Source organism: Vitis riparia, chromosome 19 (genome assembly GCF_004353265.1).
Source record: "Vitis riparia cultivar Riparia Gloire de Montpellier isolate 1030 chromosome 19, EGFV_Vit.rip_1.0, whole genome shotgun sequence".
NCBI classification, from domain to species: domain Eukaryota; kingdom Viridiplantae; phylum Streptophyta; class Magnoliopsida; order Vitales; family Vitaceae; genus Vitis; species Vitis riparia.
In genome coordinates this window covers 11,043,331-11,066,526 of record NC_048449.1, presented here as the reverse complement: position 1 = coordinate 11,066,526, position 23,196 = coordinate 11,043,331, and the positions used below count along the sequence as shown (strand labels likewise).

The window sequence follows — 23,196 nt, the reverse complement described above, 5'->3', positions numbered from 1 at the left end:
TGGACAGAGATTCTACGACCTGGTGCAACTCGCTTTCATTGCACTCAAGAGTCTTCATGATCATAAACATGACTTGCAAGCTTTGGTGACTAGTAAGTTCTTTGTGGACTTTAGATATTCAAAGGATTATAAAATCCAAGTTGCAGTTTCCATCATCTTGGATAATAGATTTTGGAATAATTGTTTGATTGTTGTGAATCTTATGTCTCCACTAATACGTTTATTGCGTATTGTTGATTGTGATGAGAGGCCTTCAATGGGATATGTGTATGAAGGCATGTATAGGGTTCGTTTGGGCATCAAGAAATTGTTTAACTACAGCAAAAGACTATACAAGCCTTATACAGAGATCATAAAGCAACGTTGGGATCAACAACTAAAGAAAAGCATTCATTCAGCAGCTTATTGGTTGAATCCATGTTTCTAATATGATCAGGAAAACTTTTGTAATAAGCCAAATGTTATTGGAGGTGTCATGGATGTTATTGATCAAAAAGTTTTGAAAGGCAAGCTTGAAACAATGAATGAAATGAGGTTATTTCGTGATTGATTGGGAAGTTTTGGAAGAGACCTTGCTTATTCTTCACGTGAAGTGCTTTAACCTGGTAAAATATTATTTTCATTTATTAGTGTGTTTGTTCTTTTTTATTAGTTACCTACTTACTATTTAATATTTTAAACTTGCTAATGTGTTTTATTTTTTTTCTTATTTTTAATGTGAAACGGTAACTAGATGAATGGTGGAGGTTACATGGATACAGTGCACCACATTTACAAAAGTTGGCCATTCAAATATTGATCCAAACCGCATCGTCTTCTGGATGTGAGAGGAATTGGAGTGTCTTTGAACGTATACATACCAAAAGAAGGAATAGATTGGAACATCAAAGGCTTAATGATCTTATATACGTTCATTACAATTTGCGGCTAAAAAATCGGTATAAATGCTTTCTTAGTTGTTTTAAATTTAAATTCTTCTATTCACAATTATGAATAATTATATGCTTTTCTTTTTTAGGTTTTATAACAAGAAAAGAATCTATGATCCCATTGACTATGCATGCATTGATGAGACCGATTTTTGGGTAGTTGATGACGATCAGCCAATAGAGCTAGATGTTGAAGAATTGGAAAATCTTCTATATGAAGAAGGGTCAATTCCAATAAATGAAGTGGAAGGTTCAAGTTCTCACATTGGTTAGTAAAATATTTAAACTTATAAAAGTTCAATAATTATATTTTTTTTTTCTTCAAAAATGATTTCTTGTTGATATATATTCAATATTTTTGTAAATGATGAGGATGGTGGTGACATGGCTAGAGGATGATGATGATGAGGATGTGGAGAATTTTGGTTTTCCAAATGCTCATTTTCAATCTCCATATTCCAATTTCCAAAATGAATGAAAACATGAATTTTATATTTATTAGTATGCAAAAATCTTCATGAATATTCAAACATTGACATGTTATGTTTTTATTTTGAGTAATTATTTAAGTGTTGTGGACCTATGGTTGACATTTGTATTATTTGTTATGGACAATGTGTTAAGTTAACAACTCTTTATAATTTGGTTATTATAGGATAGTAATAGTTTGATTATTTGATAAATATTGAGTTTATTGACATTATGAATGTATAACATCTTATATTGTGTTATAAATATCATATATGATAATTGATGACTTCTACAGGTAAAAAATTTTGTGACAAAACTCAAGTTACTCAATAAACAAAGTAGATGTTGTCAAAATTTACATAGAATTTATTAATTTTTTATATTATATAAAATAATAAAATATATATTTATGACGTCAGCGGTTCGACCGATGGTCCAACCAATGAATCGTAAACCAGTAACTTTTCTGGTTCAATGACCGGTCCGGTTTTTAAAACATTGATTCATACTCCAATTAATTAATTCCATTTTCTAGTCATGCGTTGCAACGATTGTTTACCATAGCACATGTAGGCTTCCCCATAGATGAGTGTCCCCAAGCACATGAACACTTTGTTTGAGGTGTTTTTGTCTTTTGTTTAGGCCTTAGGATATTTATTAGTTATATAGACTCTACCTACTCCTCTTTCTCCTTTCCCTCAATCACAACATTGATTTTCTTAGGGGTTAGTTCTATCCCTATGCACCAATCTTATGAGAAGTAATCCTAAGGCTCTAACACCTCTCTTTTGTCTATATTGTTACCCTATCTGTTTGTGGGGCATTTGAGCCTTCTTTCGTGTAGGTGTTGTGTTTCACTCTACAAATGGGGAACTTCTTCTCATCATCACTAATTAATGTGATCATGGGTAACTATTGTTTTTTCGAGATTTGGGTAAAAATGCCCAATTTATTTAAAAAAAGAAAAAAGAAAAAAGAAAAAAAAAATGTAACCACTTTTTAAAACTTATGTTCAAATTGGCCTATTTGGTGCCACGTAGGCGTCATGTCAAAAAAAAAAAATCATCATTTTAATTAAAACCTCAATTGGCAACTAAAACTTCATTTTTTAACAGAAGCTACAGTTACCAACTGAGGCTTCATTTTTAAACTAAAACCACAGTTGTCAACTAAGACTTTAGTTAATTTTTAAAAAAAATTAAAAATTATTAAATTAAAATTTATTATTAAAATTTTAAAAATATACTTAAATAATAAATTATCTATATTTAAACTTAAGAATCTAGTATTATTTCAATAAACATAAATTGATAAATAGAATATATTATAAATGAATATTTTATTAATAAATTAATAATTTTAAATATAATAAATTTATATAACATATAAATAATATATAAAATTGTATAATTTATTAATTTAAGATATTTAATTTGTTATTTTTTAAAATATTAATTTATTTGTATTATGACAAATTTATTTTATCGAAATAATAGTATTTTTTTAAGCCGCAGTTGCTAACTGAGATTTCAATTATAATTGAAATTTCAATTAACAACTACGGCTTAAAAGTATACTATTATTTCGATATTGAAATTTCAGTTAGTAACTGCAACTTAAAAGTATATTATTATTTCGATAAAGATAATTTATCATAATACAAATAAATTAATATATTAAAAAACAAAAAATTAAATATCTTAAATTAATAAATTATACAATTTTATATATTATTTATATGTTATATAAATTTATTATTTTAATATTATTAATTTATTAATAATTAAAATATTCATTTATAATATCTTCTATTTATCAATTTATGTTTGTTGAAATAATACTAGTTCTTAACTTTAAATATAAATAATTTATTATTAAAGTATGTATTTTTAATTTCAATAATAAATTGTAATTTAACAGTTTTTAATTAAATTTAAAAATAAAAAAAAATTATAATTGAAATCTCAATTAGTAACTACGGCTTAAAAGTATACTATTATTTCGATAAAGATAAATTTGTCATAATACAAATAAATTAATATATTAAAAAACAATAAATTAAATATCTTAAATTAATAAATTATACAATTTTATATATTATTTATATGTTATATAAATTTATTATTTTAAGATTATTAATTTATTAATAAATAAAATATTTATTTATAATATTTTCTATTTATCAATTTATATTTGTTGAAGTAATACTAAATTCTTAAGTTTAAATATAACTAATTTATTATTTAAGTATATTTTTTAAATTTCAATCATAAATTGTAATTTAATAATTTTTAATTAAATTTTAAATTTTTAAAAAATTTAATTAAAGTCTCAATTGATAATTGCGACTTTAGTTCAAAAATAAAACTTCAATCGACAACTGAAGTTTCAATGTAAAAATAAAACCTCAATTCACAATTGCGACTTCAAGTATCAGTTATCAATTAAGGCTTTAAAATGATGAAAAAAAATATTTTTTTATTACGCCTACGCTTGTATGTCACCGAATAAGTTTTGGTTATATCTTATATTTTTTTTAATAAATGTATTATTTGGAGTAAAAACTCTATTTTTTCCTTATTAAGGATATGACTTCTTTCGTACCATAGTTATGACTTATGGTCATATCACATTTAATGCTCGTCGTATCTCATTAAATGCACCGGTGGAAACGGATCTACTCTACCGAACAGTCGCAACCAATTGACCCTTTCCAAGGGTGTCGTGCCAATGGGAAGTTCCTTTTCTAGGACAAGTTTGTCTTATACCCTAGTCTTTACCTGTCTTGAGAGCACCACACGTTATGTCTAACTCTACAGGACCCCCTCACCTTTATCATGGTCCCATTTTTTTTGTTATTGGTCACATTTCCTTTCCTCCCAGAGTCAGGTTCCACCCGTCACGACATCCAAGTTCCTTCTCAACTGAATTTCGGCAACTATTCATGAAAGTAAAGAGTCACATACATATTTAAATACACTCGTATAGACTTGGAATCCGCGGTAGTGATCATTGACAGTGTTTCTAACCTCTCATACCTTGTAAAAGGTGGAAATCCATACCTAGCCTTTTGAACCATGAGGAAGTAACACTCCATATGATATAGGTATTCTTAAGCTCCTTAGCATCCCCTTTGCTATCAAAAGCTTTCAGAGTGGGCACCTCCGCCTTTAGGCCTTCCATAGGAGGCACAGCTCCCTATAGTTGCTACATTCTTACTCGTGGCCATGGGTGTCAAATTAAACAAGACGAGGCAGAAAACAGAAAAACATGGGTGCTTATCATTAATATGAATCGTCATCACATTCATGAATTCCAATTAAGGGGACAAATGATATGTTTTCCTTTGATTCTGCACCAAAATTAACCCATATAGCAACAAGCATTCTCTACTTAAGTTGCCTACAATAAAGTATAAATTTTTCTCTTAATTTGTATATTGTTATTTTTTTTTTTTCCCACTCATACAGTAGTTTGATATATCAATTGGGATAGGAAGTTAACATTTACAGATTGTAATTCCAAAATTACGGAGAAGAATCAGCAAAACTCATCATACTAGCCATCTCTACCCTCAAAATGAGCAATTGAAGGAAATACAGATGCCGAATCAACTGAGAATGGAGGCTCAAATCCCAAATGTCTATATAGGAACACCGAGCTCTCATTATCAACTTTGTTTTCAAGCAGCAGTATGGAATTTGAGTCTTGACAATCAGTTCCATCACCACATCAATGGCTATTTGCAATTAACCACCAATATTCTCTTCTTTCCTCTGCTGATAGACTGGTATTCTGCCATTCATCACCTCTCTGCAGAGGAGCAGGGAAATCAGATAGGACGAAGCAATTAACAAAAATGACAAAAAGGCATGTACAAAAATCAAATCATATTCCAATATATGCAAAAATATCTAGGCATATAGTATAGCTACCTTCCTGATTTCTTTATATGTGACATAATCATCTATCCCTATTTATAGAGGTACTTTAAGAGGAGAATATATAATCTAACAAACGGTAGTAGAGATGAATGGCCAATAAGATTCATGTAGCTAACACAAGCAGTTAGAATTTAAGATTTCATTGAAGTGATTTGAATTAAGAAAGACTGTTGAATTATTGGATACTCATTGAGCCTTGGAAGTCTAAAAACGATATAGGCGCGAAGATCTTAAAGACCAAGCCAATGCCCAATCAATGAAAGAAAAACACTCTAGTGCCAATGTTAACAGCTAAAAAAATATTTTGAAAAGCACCAAGTATCTTATTGTCAAACTCATGACTAATACTAAAATGTTTATGGAAGAGATTAAGCAGAGACCAAGATATGAAACCAGTATTTCAGAAACCAATTTAGCTTTGTTACATAGAGACCGATGCAAAGATTTAGAATGAAAATCAGTGTTTATCAAGTAAATATCACCAAATCATACAGTTCCTGAACAGAGAATTTAGTGGATTCTGAAAAAAGAAAGCCGTATGATTTAGATACACCATTGTTACAAGTAACGAGCATTTTCCCCCCTCACTCTCACACTCATACACAAATGAGTATGTTAGAGAGAAGGGGATTATTAGGTGTTAGAATCAATTCAAAACCAGGAAACGAGCATCACATATAGGTAATCAAACAAGGACATTATATGCTATAACCATAAATTGTGAAACCAATGAGCACCTGAGAAAGTTCCATATTGAATCATAATGAAGAATAGCAACAATGCTGCGCTTTCTTTCTTTTTTTGGTTCACCACCACGCTTAACCACAGGCAACTGCTTGATTCCCTTAGCTTCCATTAGCTCCTTTGCACTTGCTAAGTCAGTGTCTGGATAACAAGTTAAAAGTCCACGGGCTCGCCCACGGTAGCTCATCCCTCGAGTACACACAGAGGAAACAAGACTTGCATTTACCTGTAAAAGTTTTGAGGTTTGCAAATCTTTCTATGAGAGACCATAAAGAGGAAGAGTAAAATATCACATTTTAGAACTAGAAACATGAATAAAAAAAAGGAAGGTATCATGAAACTCTGAATAAATAGAACCTTCTCTATCAATGTAAAAATTTTATACCACCGCTAGCAGCATCTCATCATTCCAATAGAAATTCAAATCTGGCTCTAGTAAATTTTTCTCACACAAGCAACCACCAAAAAAGGATGGAGATGAGAAACACACACAGAGGCCTGCCTTGTTGCACCCAAGCGTGTGCACACACACACACACACCATGGGCCCACTTTCTAACTAGATGGTTTCCCAGGCTCCTATTGTAGCACCCAAGCACGCGTGCAGACACACACACACACACACTATGGGCCCACCTTCTAATTAAATGGTTTTCCAGGCTCCCCATTGTAACCCCGTCTTATAAGGTCAGGGTCCAAAGCCTGCTTCAGATTCCTTTGAGCAGAAAAGCTACCATCTTGACTTCTTATAGATCACCTAAAAGAATCTAAAATCCAAGACACATGCATACATTCACACACGTTTTTTTTTTTTGTCAGAGGAACCTTTCATGGTCAAGCCTTTATGATGCACACACACATGTATTATAATTATAAAATAATAATTTGTGACTTTAAAAACAAAAGTTATAACTGTGGTAAATTTTTTAAATATATCAGGAATAAAGATGGTACAGTTCAAACAGTACATACATCAGGAAGTGATGAATCACCCTTAGGAGCCTCCTTGGACTTCTTGGACAGATAACGTTTAATGTCGCCATAAGTTAGGATTCCCTCCAGAAAATCTTCACCATCAACCACAAGCACACAATTCTGCTGCCGGTCATGCATACATTTTGTTGCTTCTTTCAAGGTCATGGTTGATGAAACCTTCACAAAGTTCTTTGACATGGCTTGGGAAACCTGATACAATCAATAGTATGGATAAAGGAACTAGGGCCACAAAGCAAAAACAAATAACGGAAATTATGCTCCAAGCTACTACATGGTAAACTAAAACGATCAAATCATGATCCAGTTGATCAATATTCATTATCAGTTGGGAAAAGAAGAAATTAAACCTTCAAATCTTCCAGAAGTACATCATCATTAATTGCTTCATTGTCGGAAGAATTTCCTATAACAGAGAGTTCTAGACTATCTCCATCACCAGTTTGTCTCCAAATGCCCTCATTTTTATCTTCAACCGGCGAAACAAAGGAATAAGCTCTTGATGGACTCCTTGTATCAGATGCTTCAGTCTCCTTGGCCTGGTTTGCCACAGAAGGAACCCAAATTGCTAATCCAACAGCTCCCTAATTGCAAAATTCACACAACATAAAATCAAACATTAAAATAACAACTTAATCCAAGGTTCTAAAAATCTAGTGTTGTGATGAATAACCAAACCAAGCCAGGATATGTCAGATATTGATTTAAAGCCACCATACTGGGCATATATTTTCCTCAATATAGCTTCTTTCCTTCCTTTTTCTTTTCTTTTTCTTCTTCATTTTATTTATTTATTTATGTATTTGATGGATGAAAATCATCCCGAAATAGGCTATAATATCACTGGGAAATTCTAGTATTTCTAGATTGCTTCAAAACAATAACATATTTCCTTCCCATACATGAGTCACACTGCCAGGCACAAGAAAGGAAAGAAAACAAGCCACGGAGAAAAGGCTGTAATTACTGCTGTTTTTTATCACAGTAATTACTGCTTTTTTGCAAGCAGCAAACTGAAAAGTGGTGTGATAGAATAGAATAAAGCATCTGTTGCTGCAATTATATACTAAACCTTAGGCATGCAGAAAATTTATGTATAAAAAAGAAATTAGATTAAGCTGATAAACAAGGATGTAAGGAAAGAATCTGCTCCAGGGAGCGAAAGCAGCTATGAGCTGCTTCCAAATCTTTAGCCAGTCCAGACAGCTTATGCTATGGAATAAGCCTGAATCATTATCAAGAAAGAACATGGAAGAATTACCATGAGAGGAAGCAATATCCTATAATCTTTTGTCAGCTCAAACAGAAGTAGAACTGATGTCAAGGGTACAGAACAAACTGAAGCTAATGTAGCAGCCATCCCAACCTGCATTAAGAGTTTGAAAAGATATGCATCAAATTCAATTGATCAAAAATCACCTTTACCAACTGGAGAAGAAATAAGACCAGATCCTCGTTCAAGTTAACTTGGCCAATTACAGAGGAAAAACTTTACCAATGCATATGCCTGTGGCTGCGCAACAGCGGCATTTCCCGGAATAGCTGAATTGATAAGTTCTGCTGCTGAACCCCCAAAGACTGCACCAACAGCAGCACCAATCATCAAACTCGGAGCATAGAGGCCACCTACAAGCCCAGATCCCTTGCACAGAGCTGTTGCCACAACTTTGGCTGCTGCTAGTTGAGCTAATAGCCCGATTCCAGGCGCTGAAGCACTCTTCCCAGTATGTAGAATTTCTTCAACATTTGTGAAACCCCAGTAAAGTATTCCAGGATACTTAAGAGCTATTATCCCAGCTCCCAAGCCACCTAGAGCAGGGCATACAACAGCAGGAAGGCCAAATTTTTCTTTGATAAGTTCAAATGATTTAGAGTACCATGCGACCAAGCGGGTGAATGCTACACTAACAACCCCACATAGCATACCTAATATCAGGTACAAAGGTAATTCTGCAAGGCAACATCAATGAATACCAAAATTTAGGCAAACATTCATCCATCAACATAAGTTTATCAAGACTTCATTTGGATCGCAGAAAATATAAGGGAAGGAGAAAGGAAGAAAAAGTGGAGAAGAAAAAAACAAAGTTTAAACTCAATAACTTTTCTATATTATGTTTTTCCAATTTGTTTTCTCTTTTATATAGAGAATGAAGCATATAACATTGTATAAGTTCTTAAATATTTGTATATAATTCTCATTACATTTCACTTTTCTTCATATTTTCCATGATAAACTAAGTGAAAGAATTCAAGATTCCTTCCTCTCCTTTCTTTTTCCTTGGTATTTTCCAAGATCCAAAAGGAGCCCAAGTATTTACATTTGTTTCAGAAAAGGTGCAAATAGGAGTTGATCAAGGCAGTCCAAACAGAGAATATAAAGGAAGGAGAAAAGAAAGAAAATGAGGAGGAAAAAAGGAAAAAAAAGTTTAAACTCAATAATTTTTCTATATCATGTTTTTCCAATTTCTTCTCTCTTTTATATAGAGAATGATGCATATAACATTGTATAGGTTCCTAATGATTTTTAAATAACTCTCATTACATTTCACTTTTCTTCATATTTTCCATGATAAACCAAGTGAAAGAATTCAAGATTCCTTCCTCTCTTTTCTCATTACATTTGTTTCAGAACAAGTGCAAATAGGCGTTGATCTATGCAGGTCCAATCTTAGCACACAGTTATTGCCCCATATTACATTCATACATGCATGAACTTGCATAGCACATGCATACATGCATACACTTCACACCCATACTTTCATACATAAAGACATACAAACAAGGGAAATGCAATATGAAGTGCAAAGTTTCATATTCTACGCATGTGGCCCTATTTGGATCAACTTTTTTGGAAGACAAAAACTCCTTAAACCTAAAAATTGCTTTTGTATACTAAATGCATAGTTGTTAAAGGTGCACTTAAAGTGCGTCTAAGCCAAAGGCGCAACCACTCCTAGTTATAGTGCCTTGCTTATGCACCTTGGTGCACAGGCACGGCCTCATCTACTTTGCTCTTTCTTTTTAAACACTTTTATTTTTGGAATTTGTAATTATATATTGAAATTCATATAATTTTATTATTTTTTTGTTAAATGCTTCTTTTTAAATGTTTGGAATCTTAAATTTTTTGTTACTTGGATTGGATTTTGGATCATATTTTATAAAATTAACATGCATCCTATACCGTGTTTCACTTCGCTCAAGTGTGCATCTTGTATTGCGCCATGCACCTAAGTCTCAAGAGACTTTCATACCTTAGGTGTGGCTTGCGCCTTTTAAAACAACTAAATGAGCTTCTTGCTCAAAAAAGAGGTTTAACATGAAAGTAAAACCAATGTTGTTTCTTCAGAAAATCCTTTTTAGCTTATGCCAGATGCTCTTTCATGTTTAATAAGACTTAAAATGATAAATTCAGCTTCAACTTCATTTTCTAGTGAAAGCCAAAAGCCAAAAGCTATTCCAAAAACAATTCTTGTTTCTGATTAAAATTAATAATAATAAAATTATAAAAATAAAAATAAAATAAAAAAAATTGTTATTCCAAACATGGTTCATATAATCTGTCTTGGCATCAAGCGAGCAAGATTCACAAGGAGGCTGATACAGAGAGACCATGTGGTGGTTGCATCCTTAAAAGCTGATGCCAGTGGATGCAAAAATTTTTTGAAATAGATTCAGGAAAAGCAATATGAAGATTTGAAGCAAGATATAGGAAGAGGCAAAAGCTATTCAAGGTGGTTAAAAGTGAGTAGAAAGATTTGGAGTGATTGCTAAAAGTCCACAAAAGCTGCTACAAGGAAATTGGAAAGCTGTTCTTTGGTGAAATAAAGGAGAAAGGAAAGTGGCTCAAACTAGGGATGTCAATGGGGCAGATTGCCCCTATCCCAACCGTACCCCCACAGCCAAAGTACTTCTCCATTCTCAGACCAAACCAGAGGCAGGGCGAGAACTGTTCCAATCTACTAAGAACATTGGAATGCCGTTAGATTTGATCCCTGTTCAGGCCAGATCAGGTCAAGTTCTGCACTTTTAGATTCAAAAAGCAACCACGTGTGACTAACCTTTGAATGCTTAAAAACAGGGAATTAAGCTTATGGCATCAAGCAAAAGAAAAAAGAAAAGTAAACAAAAGATAAAAAAGGGAAAGATAGGAAAGACTTGGAATTTAAATAAGCCCTTTTGGGAGTCTCTGCTAGAAGAGAGAGAGAGAGAGAGAATCACACCATTGATTCTTTAGCAAAGTAAACAAAAATTGATATCATTCGACATTTTATTTATTGTTCTCTTGGTTTCATCAGGTAACCCTATTTATAGGCTTTGAAAAAATTCAAAAAACCAAACAAGCCACTGAGAACAAAACCTAACCTATAAGGTAACTTATTATCACTCTTAGCTCTTTCCTCAAGTACTAAACTTTTCGAACAATAGGATTAAAAACTAAATAAGTGAATACTTTCAGAAAATAGAAACTTTTTAAAATGTAGAAACTTTTAGAAACTAGAGATTTCCATAATCATCATTTAGAAAACAAAGAAGAGTTTAAAAGTATAAAGACTTATTAGCAAAGAAGACTTTCTAAATTCTAGATAGGACACAAATAACGGATTACCAATAATTCTTTTTTATAAATATTGATTGTATTAAATGGCTCAATGAAAAGTACACAGAAGTATATCTGATGCATACAAGGATGCCAACCAGCCAAAAAACCAAGGCGAGGGATGCATAAAAAACAACAACCACGCCTTACTTAGAGTCGAACAACACCACAAAGGCCATCATGGACAAAGAGCAATCACACCCATTCCTACCAAATATACATGAAAGTTTGTTTAGCAATCCACTTGTAGAAACCTCCCACCAAACTAATAGGCCAAAAGTCTTTCAAGTCCTCTACCTATTCCTTCTTTGGAATCAACACCAACACTCTGGCATTTTAAACTTCTTTCAAAGAACCAAAATCATAGAACTCTTTGAAAGAACTCATCACTTCATGCTTTACAAAATCCCAACAATGTAGCCAAAACACCATACAGAAAGCGTCAAGCCCTAACACCTTATCCACATGCATCGACTAGAGAGCAAACAAAACCTCCTCGAAAAACAGAACCTCCATAGCCTCAACAACATTTCTACTCAAGCTCCCCAATGACAATCCACCAATACTTGGTCTCCAATCACTAGAATTAGATAAAAGTCTACGAAAGGGCTAAGTTAGCCCCTCCTTTATCTCCTCCTCCTCAGAAAGCTAGCAACCATTTAACTTAATCTTGGCTAAAAAATTCCTCCTATGAGCATTTGTCATTTTATGAAAGAATTTAGTGCTATGAGTGTTAGGAGTTTCTGTTTTCATTGTTAGGTAGCATTGGTTTTGGAGAAAAATGGATTGGTCAAATTATGTCTAACATTTCAACAATTCACTTTATTATGCTAGTTAGTGAACTGCAACCAGATTCTTTTGGAGCTGGAGATAGTTGAGGCAAGGGCATCCAGCCTCTAGTTTTCAGGGCAACCGTCTATCAAGTGTTAGGTTTGCTTCTTGGGGCTTCCTTTGAATGCATCGCTGTTTGGGATTCAGTAGAGAAGAGTTTCAAAGAAAACATTGTCTTCATGCAAGAGGTTTAAAACCTTCCAAAAGGAGTCAAGCTTACAATGTTGAAAAGAACTCCATTTACTTTCCTAATTTTCTTATTGTCACCCACACCCACAGTTAGCAATTGTCACGCATAGTTTTTCCTAGGAAAGTTCAACTTAAACTTGAAAAAAGTTCAAGGAGAGTTTCTGTGGAGAAGTGGGCCTTCTGATAGTAAGATCCATATAATCAATGGCAATGTAGTATGCTCTAAAAGTGTAAAGAATAGTTGGCAATTAGAACCTCTCAATGTTGAACAAGGCATTGATTAGGAAAAGGTTGTAGAGATACACTAGTGAGAAGAATAGTTTGTGGAGTGACGCAGGACTATAAAAACTCCAGCACTATAAAAGTTGATTTTTGTTATATTAGTGTTTTCAAAGGTGTGCTTCAGGGGCACACCTTGAAGCACACTTCAGCATGATGTGAACCCAAAACACACAAAAGAAAAGCGAAGAACCCCCAAAGGCGCGTACACCTTAAGAGGTCAGGGCATATGTGGCATGCTTCTGACACAGTCATGTTTCAGAATTTTTTTTTTTTTCATTTAGGTTTTTAAGTCCCACTTCTTCTCAATGCATTCACATAACTTCTCTTCTCACACATGCACCTCAGTCCAACATTTAGGTTTTTTTCTATTACTTCAATTTATATGTTTAGTCTGTTTTTATTGAGGTTGTTAGTTATTTATGTCACTCTCATTGTACATCATTTAGGCAATTTTTTTAACTCCACTGATTTCTGTGTTTTTTTTCATGTAGCAAAAATTTTATACAATTTAATTATTCTTGTTTTTCATATAGCAAAAATTTATGCAATTTATCTTTTTCATGTAACAAAAAACTTACAAAAAAAAAAAAAAAATCATTTTTTTTCATATACTTGTAGCAAAAAGTTTATGCAATTTAATTTTTCCTTTTTTAATGTAAGAAAAAATTTATTTAATTCAATTATTTTATATGTAATTTATATTGACTTATTATGAAGTATATCATATATTTTATTTTAAATTTTTTTATAAACTATTTTTAAATATTTATTAATTATGAAAGTCAAAGTTCCAAGGCTTATGCCTCAAAAGTCTCGAAGCTTACACCTTGCCTCAAGGGCACAAAAACACCTTATTTTATGCTTTTCACCTTTAAAAACTTAGTGTTATATAATGGTATGAGAGTTCAAAGAAGACAAAAGACATATAAAAGAAAAAATGATATATCATTGGCAATCACAATTAAGCAAAAAGGAAAAAAACAAAATAAATCCCTCATAATCATACCAAGGTTCCTAGATATCACACCTTTAAGAAGTTCCATTACTACTAAATCCTCAATTTCTTTTTTTCTTTTTTTTTTTATAGGCAAAACAGGATAATATATTACATGCACCTGAATAAGGGTACACCAAAGTACACATGATTTATATAAATAGCTCCAACAGGTGAGCAAAAAGCAAGAGAGCAAACAAATGCTATTAAATTCTTGAAAAACATATTTATTTAAATTGAAAGACTATGTGGGTTTATATACACTCATGGAACTCATTCTCATAATCAGAACAAGACTATGTTTCCAAATAGGAATATGACTTCCTTTTCTAATCAAACTAGAAATTAAAACAAATAGAAATTCAACAACCTATTTTAATAAAATAAAAAATAGGTCCAATTAAAAAATTGAAATGCTAAAATTGCTAAATTATTGTTGCTGAATGTTATTTTCCATCATAGATGCACATCATTTTGTAAAACTTGGGAGACACAACAAATGTTTGATGATATAGGGTTAGTAGAAAGGCCTTTGGAAACCCATAAGCAAAGAGTGAGATACTTTTGCATGAACAATAGCATTTCCATTGGTAAATGATTCATGGACATAAGTATGGACTACATATGGTGAAATTAGATGTCTTTCAGGGATCATTTTCCAATCTTGTTAAATGTAGCAATGCAAAAAAATGCTAGGGTGGTGGACCCATATAGGGATCAAGAAATAGTTCTTAGAACTCTTACATTCAGTGGTGTAAGTCTGTCCTTAGAAAAAATGTAGGGAAAATGGTGGTGGACCCATTTTCCAATCAAATTTTCTTTGATTGGGAGATGGAGATGGTGGAGCATTTTTTGCAACTTTTACATTCAGTGTCTCTCCATGTTAATTCCAAAAATAAGTTGGTATGGACAGCATCCTAGAAGGGTATCTTTTCAATCAAATCCTACTACAATTATTTGTGTCAGGAAAAAGTCTAGTCTTTTTTGGTCAGAAAGATTTGGACTTCTAAGGTGCTGTCCAATATTTGCTAGCTTCTTCATTTAGAGGAACTTTGAGGGAAAATTCTCACCTAATGAGGAGAGGTTAGAGGATGACAAGTATTGTCTTAGTAAGCAACAAAAAGAGTCAACTGACCATATTTCCTTCAATGTGAATGGTCTTCTATCCTATGGTCGTTCTTGTTTCAGAGTGGCCTAGGTTCTTCCATGGAAAGTTGTTGAAGGTTTAGCTGAGTTGTATGATAGTTCATAGGTCAAAGTATAAAGATGCCATCGAAGATGCCAGTCTTTGTTCATTCTAGACAATTTGAATGGAAAGGAATAGAAGAAACTTTCAAGGAGAGGAACGTACAACGTTTCTTAGAGTTTTCACTTGCATGAAAAATTGTTTTGGGGGGGATACTAATTGCTCCATGATAGATTTTGTTGGTAGTTCATGCAACGGGTAATCCAAGGCAGTTCAGTGAGGCTCTTTCCCTGTTCTCTTTTGTGGCCTTGACAAGCCTTGTATACGTTTCTGAGTACTAGGGTTGCACCCTCATTTTCATTAGATGTTTTTTTAATGAATCTATTCTTATTTCCCTATCAACAAAAAAAATAGGTGCAAAAGCAACTATTTTCTACCCTCAATTCAGTAAGTAGATAAACAAAACTCTGTAAGGGTAACTTGAAAACAATCAAATCAACATGTTTATCAAAGGATAGAGAAAACTAATATTTTATTCAGAGAAACCAGAAATTTTTTGAGAAAAAGGGTAAACTAAGAACAATCAGTTTTATTTTTTTTTATAGTTAAAAGAATCGATAAGATGAGGATCATCAGATGGGGTCAGTTTACATACACACATAGATACAAAACAATAAACAGCACATACGTATATACATATAAATATAAATACATATCTTAACAAACCCAGTTAGAGTAAGATAAATACCAGCTGCAGATTTCAGTTCATACACAGGCACTGTAAAAGCTGGTTTCTCCCCAAGTAAAACATTGGACACAGTAGATGAAATAACAGAGGCCAATATTATCATTGCAGTTGTGAATGGAGGTGAGTTCTCTGCACGAAGAGGCCTTAACACCGTTTCAATGGCAAAGAAACAACCAGCAACAGCTGCATTAAAACCTGAAGGGGAAAAAAGAAAAAAAAAACAATGAAAAATAAATAAATATGGACACAATTGAAGTAAAAGAGAGAAGAAAAAATAATGTAGTTTTTCCTGTTCTCTAAAGATAGAGAATAATGTAGTTTTTCCTGGCAAGGAGATTTGGGGATCCCATGCTCCTCTCAGAACTTGTTTTGCTTGGGAAACTATTTGGGGGAAGATTTGAATTGTAGATATAATGAAGAGGGGATGGCAAATGGTCAACAAATATGATCTTTGTAAAGATGATGAAGAATCAGCAAATCACTTTTTGATTCATTGTGCCAAGACATGAGAACTATGGACCTTTTTGTTAGTCCTTTTTGGATTGGTTTGGGTATTTCCAGACTCAGTGAGAAATCTCCTTCTACAATGGAAAGTTAAGGGGTTTTAAAAGAAAAAAAAAGCAGTTAGGCATTTGGCTCCCATTTGCTTATTTTGGTATATTTGGAAAGAATGCAATCGAAGGACCTTCAAAGATGAAGAGCTTTCTGACCAAAGATTAAAGGATCCCTTCATTCAGACACTTTTTGAGTGATCTAGGGATTCTTTGAAGTTGGAGTTTCCCTCTATGTTGAATTTCCTAGATACTCTTTATTGTGGTTAGCCTTGCTTTCCTTTGTTTGTTAGTGTAGATCATCTTTGTTTGAGGTGTGTCTTGGGATGTTTCTGTGTATACTACTTGTATACGTAAAACGTGCCCCCTCCTTTTTGGCGCTTCTTAATACATGATCTTGTTGTCTATCAAAAAATAAAAAACAAGGGGAGAAAAAAAAAAACATGCTTCTATAAAGAACTAGATATTTTTATGGTCAAGTGAAGGAAGCCAAACATGCTAACAAAGTTGAATATGAATCAGAGAATATCTTTCATTGAATGAAGTGCTAAATTTTCCACACAGAAATACAGAAGTGAGACAGATCTCAAATTAGCCCCAGGCCAAATTATTGTTGCAACAATGCAAGTGGATGTGAAAAGAGGACAGGAGGCATCTCCATGCAACTATTGTAACTCTTCACCCCACTCCTAAGATACACTACCTGCTAAAGCATACTAACAAATTAGAGCATATTCAAGCTCATTCAAAGGTAAAACTTGTGATATTATTAATCACATGCAGAAGTTGCATGGTGAATTACCTACCGCAAGAAAAACTGCAACAACCTCAATCTTTCATCATCAAGATCTTATACCTTTGAAGCAATATATGTCTAGACTTCTATCAATTAATAAATTTTTTAGTATCTTATCATTAGTTATTGGAGCGTTAAGTGTACACAGTTTTGTTGCATTAGGCTATCCTTGAGAAAAATGCCATAAGCTGAATTGCAACACAGGGAAATCCAGAATCGCATTAGAAATCTACTCTTTCTGGGTTTATCTTAACAACCAAAGCACAGACCCAATAAATCATTTTGGAAATGTGCCAATCAACAGAAGAAGAAGAGAGAACTTGTATAATTAAAACAATTTGCAACCAGAGACACATGATACCTGAAGCAATGCCAGCTGCGGCCCCGGCGGCAACGAGAGCTATCTTTCGTTCTCTATTGTTTTCCATCATTACTGAGAATCCATTTGCACATGATTTACCAATATCTACACTAGGGCCTTCAGGACCCAAGGAACAACCAGTGCCTAAGGTCACAGCAGCCTGGATGGCCTTGATTGTAGGGGAGACAGCAGCAAGCAAATCAAAACCTTGCCTTTGAGAAGAACTGGACTGCTTTATTTGGTCTAATATTTCAAGTAAACCATGCATCATGCCAACAACAACTCCTCCAGTGACAGGTATTAAAAGTATCCGATGCCAAGTATCAGCTAGTCTTTGTAACCGGAGCCAAGCAGCACCCTCATTTGGAGTTCCAGCCCAAGCCCATTCATGTATTACATGCACCTAGATAAGTTGCACTTTGGAGTCAGTAAATGTAAAGAAGAAAAGAAAAAGATTTGGAGTGACAACAAAAGGTTTAATATGTAAAGATAACAATAGAGATCAAGCATATTAATATATGATAGAAGGGCCACCATCTGCAAAGAAGAGAAAATGATCTGCATACAAACATAGATGAAGGATAGTGGCATATAAGAAGATTAGAACTTTAATTTATTTTAATCTTCTATCACAAGAGATTTTAAATGATTGTGTTTTGTGTTCTTCCAAATAAGGAAAAAAAAAATGAGCATTGAGACCCATCATGTAAAGATCAATATCCATGATTTACATAGAACATGATCTAATTGGTTTCCACTCTTTTCCCCTTTCATCTGGTTATAAAGCACCATCTATCGTCTATCAAGTATCAATATAAGTGTAATTGCACGATATATTGAGCCTAAGTTACCGAAGAATAAATTGGAGAGAATTAGAAAACAATATCATCTTTCAGAACAAGAAGAGACCACCACAATAAATTGGTTATTAGTTATCTTGACCTCGTTCATCAGAACTAGAAATCCTACAATTGATTCCATTCAAAGACATGTGATAGTCATTCCAGTGAATTCAATCACACATCAAAACTTGATTCAAACCAGCCTCCTAATCAAGTGCTAGCATAACTTTTCTTACTAATTGAACCCAAAGTGCTCTTTAGTCTTCCCCTTCAACCAGAACCACCAACTCACAGCATTGAACTGCCTCTAATCTACTCACTTTGTTGATATGGGATTATGATTCTATGGTGAAGTGCTATCTCTTCCTTTAAACCCTGAACACCAAATTCCAAAATTTTTTTTTTGGGTTTAAAGTCTATTCTTATGTTCTCATAAAAGATATTCATATTTTTCCCAAAAAGACAAGAAACGAATCAGTATTGAGAAAACACGAAATAACAGATCCAGATCAACAAAAATGAAAAAAGGAAGCTAACGAAGAAAAACGGACCCCACGATTGAAGGCTGCAACACAAAGACCGGTGGCGAGGCCGAGAAGACAGCCAATAAGGAGCAAAGCCCATTCGGGAGGGGCGCTGTCGCCGAGGGCATCGCCGAGGTCGGCGTGATCAAAAGAGGAATGGTGATGGTTGTGGAGGTCTCTCTCCCTATTACTCTCCAATCGCTTGAAGCTGAGACGGCGTCCGGAGAATCCTCGATCCAGGTGATGCTTCAGTAGATCCTTAATACCTTTACTCTTGCTGTTGCCCCCTCCTCCTCCTCCAACTTCCACGTCCCCTTCTCCGTTCGATCTCAGGAGATGACTCTGATCGCTCAATTCCCCTCCCGACATTTCCATCCCCTTCCTCCCCTTCTCATATCATCATCACGCGCTTCCACATATATGAAAAACACAACCTTCCTCGACAATCCTAACTGTAGCCTACGCAACAAGCAACACAGGACAAAAGCCCACTCCTCAATTCAGAATCGAAACCCCCGCGTTTGATCTCAAGTTATAAAACAAATCAGCAACGTTTTCACGTGCTGTGTTTTGTGCAAGGACGACAACCGGCTTGTGCACGTAATTCCAAAGCCTCTACCCCTTTCCTTCAATTTCTCGCCAGGCAAACACGTCCTGGGTCAACTCACAAAATTTCCACCGGCTCTGTTAAGGCATCCAAATTACTTTACCATTAAAAAAAATAAATATTCGAACCCAATCATAAAAATGTCAAAATATGGTAAGGGAGTCGCTATGATTTGAAATTTATGATGGAAAAAGACATTGACTGAATTTTGACATCAAGTAACAGATACAAAATAAATAAATAAATTGAATTTTTATTCCTTGTTTCATCAAATGTTTTGGGATTCTTTTTCATATCTACTATATACTCTTGAAATTAACTAATATTTAGAATAAAAAATAAAAATAATATTTTTAAAGATAATTTAAATGTAATTAATACTGTAACACTCTGTACCCGAGACTAAGGGTAATATTACCAATTTTAAATATCCAACATAAAGCTGAAATATATCTAGATGACTAAATAGTAAAAAAGAACAAAAGTTATAGATTCTCCTTTAAAAGTAAGTTCATAAAGTCGAAACTATCTTTTCAGCGTGGAAGTTTCATGTTTTACATAATTATGAAACACTAATTTGATTCAAATTAAACTCGATAATTAAATTTAAAACATAATCAACTCAAACATTTGGTTTAATTTTATTTATATTTGAACGATATATAAACTTAACTTATATGAGTTGAATTTTAAAACTTATGTATCAAATTATTGCTAGAGGTGACAATTTTATATTATTGTTTTCATGTAAGAAAATTCTTGAAAAGCGTAGGGTTAAAAATGCAAATCCAAATTCAATAAAATTAAAAAAAAAAATTATGATATATGTATAATAAAAAAATATATAATAATTTATATTTATCTCAATTTATGCCATGTCACTATAATATATAAATAATAATAAATTATAGCTGCTAAAAGCTCACATTAATGGTGAAAAATAATTGTCACTAAATTTTATTCTTTAATCCAAATTGTGAATTTTTGTGGTAATTATAATTTAAAATTGTAGTAGTAAATAGTGTCACCAAAAAAAACATACTTTAACCTACAAAAAAATATAGTATGGTTAAAGCTATAATATTTAGTGATAATATTTTAGAATGATGGTTATAATATTTAGTGACAGTACTTATAGCACCAATGTTGTGGCAACCAAAATATTATTATTAAATCTTTTAACCGCAATTTTATTTATAGTTAAAAGTCTAATTTCTCGTAGTAGATGATATTTTTTTAGATATAATGAATGCTTATTTATGAGATATAATTCATTTTTTTTTTTAATAAGATCATTTATGAGCAAAATCTTTTAGCTGCAAATAAAATTGTGACTAATAGTTTAAAAATTATCACTAAAAGTATTGTCATAATGTTGTCACTATAAGTACCGTTACTAAATGTTGTAGTTACTACTTTAAAATATTATTGCTAATTATTATAATTTTAGTGCAATATATTTTTGGTGGGTAAAATTTTGTGTCAGGTGACAATACTTATTATCACTATTTCAAATTATAATTGTCACAAAAAGTATAAAGTTGCCGGTAAATAATAAAATTTAGTGACAATCATTTAATGTGCTTTTACTCGTGATAATATTTTATCACTAAAAAATTATGTTTTTAGGGATAAGTTTATATTGCAATTAAAAAAAAAAGTTTCAGTGATAATTATTTATTAGTACTATATATATATATGTTTTATTAGAAATTGTATATGACATTAATGTACACTTTTTGCTACAATTTTATATTGTTTTTAAATATATATAGTTTTAGTCATAATGAAGTATCATTGACACACATGTCCAATTTATTATTAAAATATATTATCATCAATAATTTGTATTTAGCTTCATTTATACAATGTCACTAACCATAATTACTTGTGATCAACAAAAATTTTCATCACTTTTATTGACTACATATGGAGATGAATGAGAATATAAAATTTTACCACAAAATAATTAAAAATATGCATTTTTCATAATCAATTCATGTAATCCTCTTAAATAATTGTTTATATATAAACATCACTATGTTGAATAGTTTAGAGGGATTACAATTAGAAACAAAAAAAAAATATAATGCCATAATTAATAAACTTTTTCACTAGTATAGTATCTTATGTCTCTAATATGCAAGAAAACAAATGAAGAATAATTGAATTGCTATTACAAAAAAAATACTGCATATAATATTTATTCATGATTATATAAAATTAATATATTTGAAGTGAAAGATTAATTTTGATGTATTATAAAATTAAAATTTAAGAAAAAAAAGTGTAATTAAGATTAATTACTATTGATTCATATATTTAAAAAGGTTAAAAACTCGAAACTATCAAATGAAAAAAACGATTAGTATTATTTACAAAAAATACAAAATACAAAATTTTGTAGTATAAAAAAAAGAAAAAAAAAAAAAAGAAAACCTATATACTGCCTTGAGCTTTAAGGTAAGAGATATGAAAAAAATAAATAAATAAATAAATAAATAAAATAATTTGTGTTTGAAAAATTACTTTTAAAATGAAAGAGATAAAACTATAGCAAATCTCTCTATAAAATAATTTTATAATAAAGAAACTTTTTTCAACCTTCCTTCTAATACAACTAAAGTTTTGAAAGGAAATAATTGAAAACTTTGACAAAATCACTTAATATAATAATTTGTTTAAAGAAAGTTTTTTTTGCTTGATATGCTAAATTTCTCAAAAAGACAAAAAAAAAATGGTAAGATATTATAATAAAAGAAAGTTTTTCCTTTTTCTTTTTGTTAATATATGGCTTAGCTAGAGTATCTTCCCACATGTCATAACAGTAGTAATTTCTTATATTTAAAGTGCATAATAAATATACTAAAATATACTATGAATAAGATATAAATTCTTATTTAGTCCTTCATTTAAATTATCTTTATTTAAATATAAATTAATCTTTTAACTCATTACAAATATGATATGTATTCTTACTTTAATTTTAGTCACAATGACTCTTAAAAGGAAATTTGAGAGAATAAAAAAAAATCCAATTAAATATCACAATTATAAATTAAATGTAGAATTAGAAAAATGTTGTCCTAAATGTGAAATTTAATTATATGATAATTTTTGTACAAAATTTATATAAATATAAGGAATATAATATAAATTCTTGTTTGAACTTGCATTCAAATTATTTTTTATTTTTAATAAAATTTTATATAAAAAAAAAAGATTTTATCTAAATATAAAATTTAGTTGATATATTCTACTACTAATTTAAAAAAACATAAACATAGATATAATATATATTATTGATCTCTTTAAGTTTGTATTATGATTGTCTTTTATTTTTTATTTGTAAAAACTCTATAAGTTGTGGTTACAATAGTTGCCATTAAAAAAATAACATTACCAATAATAAATTATAGTTGTCACTAATGCAGGTTCCCTACATTATGTGCATCAACAAATTGATAAATAATTCTTTGTTGGGATATTATGATTGTTAGTAAATAATAATTTTATAGTATTTTTAGTGATAACATTTTTAGTTGTTATTAAAAGCAATAAAGTGAATATAACATATTTAGTGACATTATTATAATCTTGCC

At 31.7% G+C, this 23,196-nt stretch overlaps 1 protein-coding gene across 1 annotated transcript; it reads right to left on the bottom strand.

The window, feature by feature from the left end:
- Positions 1-4,658: 4,658 nt before the first annotated feature.
- On the bottom strand, positions 4,659-19,681 carry LOC117909032 (chloride channel protein CLC-f). Its single transcript, XM_034822934.1, has 9 exons — positions 19,015-19,681; positions 17,622-18,024; positions 15,914-16,108; positions 8,576-9,030; positions 8,342-8,446; positions 7,431-7,664; positions 7,060-7,272; positions 6,082-6,314; positions 4,659-5,213 (listed from the first exon to the last, which is right to left on the bottom strand). The coding sequence occupies exons 1-9, from the start codon at positions 19,360-19,362 to the stop codon at positions 5,150-5,152; spliced, it is 2,250 nt and encodes a 749-aa protein (XP_034678825.1). The 5' UTR covers positions 19,363-19,681; the 3' UTR covers positions 4,659-5,149.
- Positions 19,682-23,196: the final 3,515 nt, after the last annotated feature.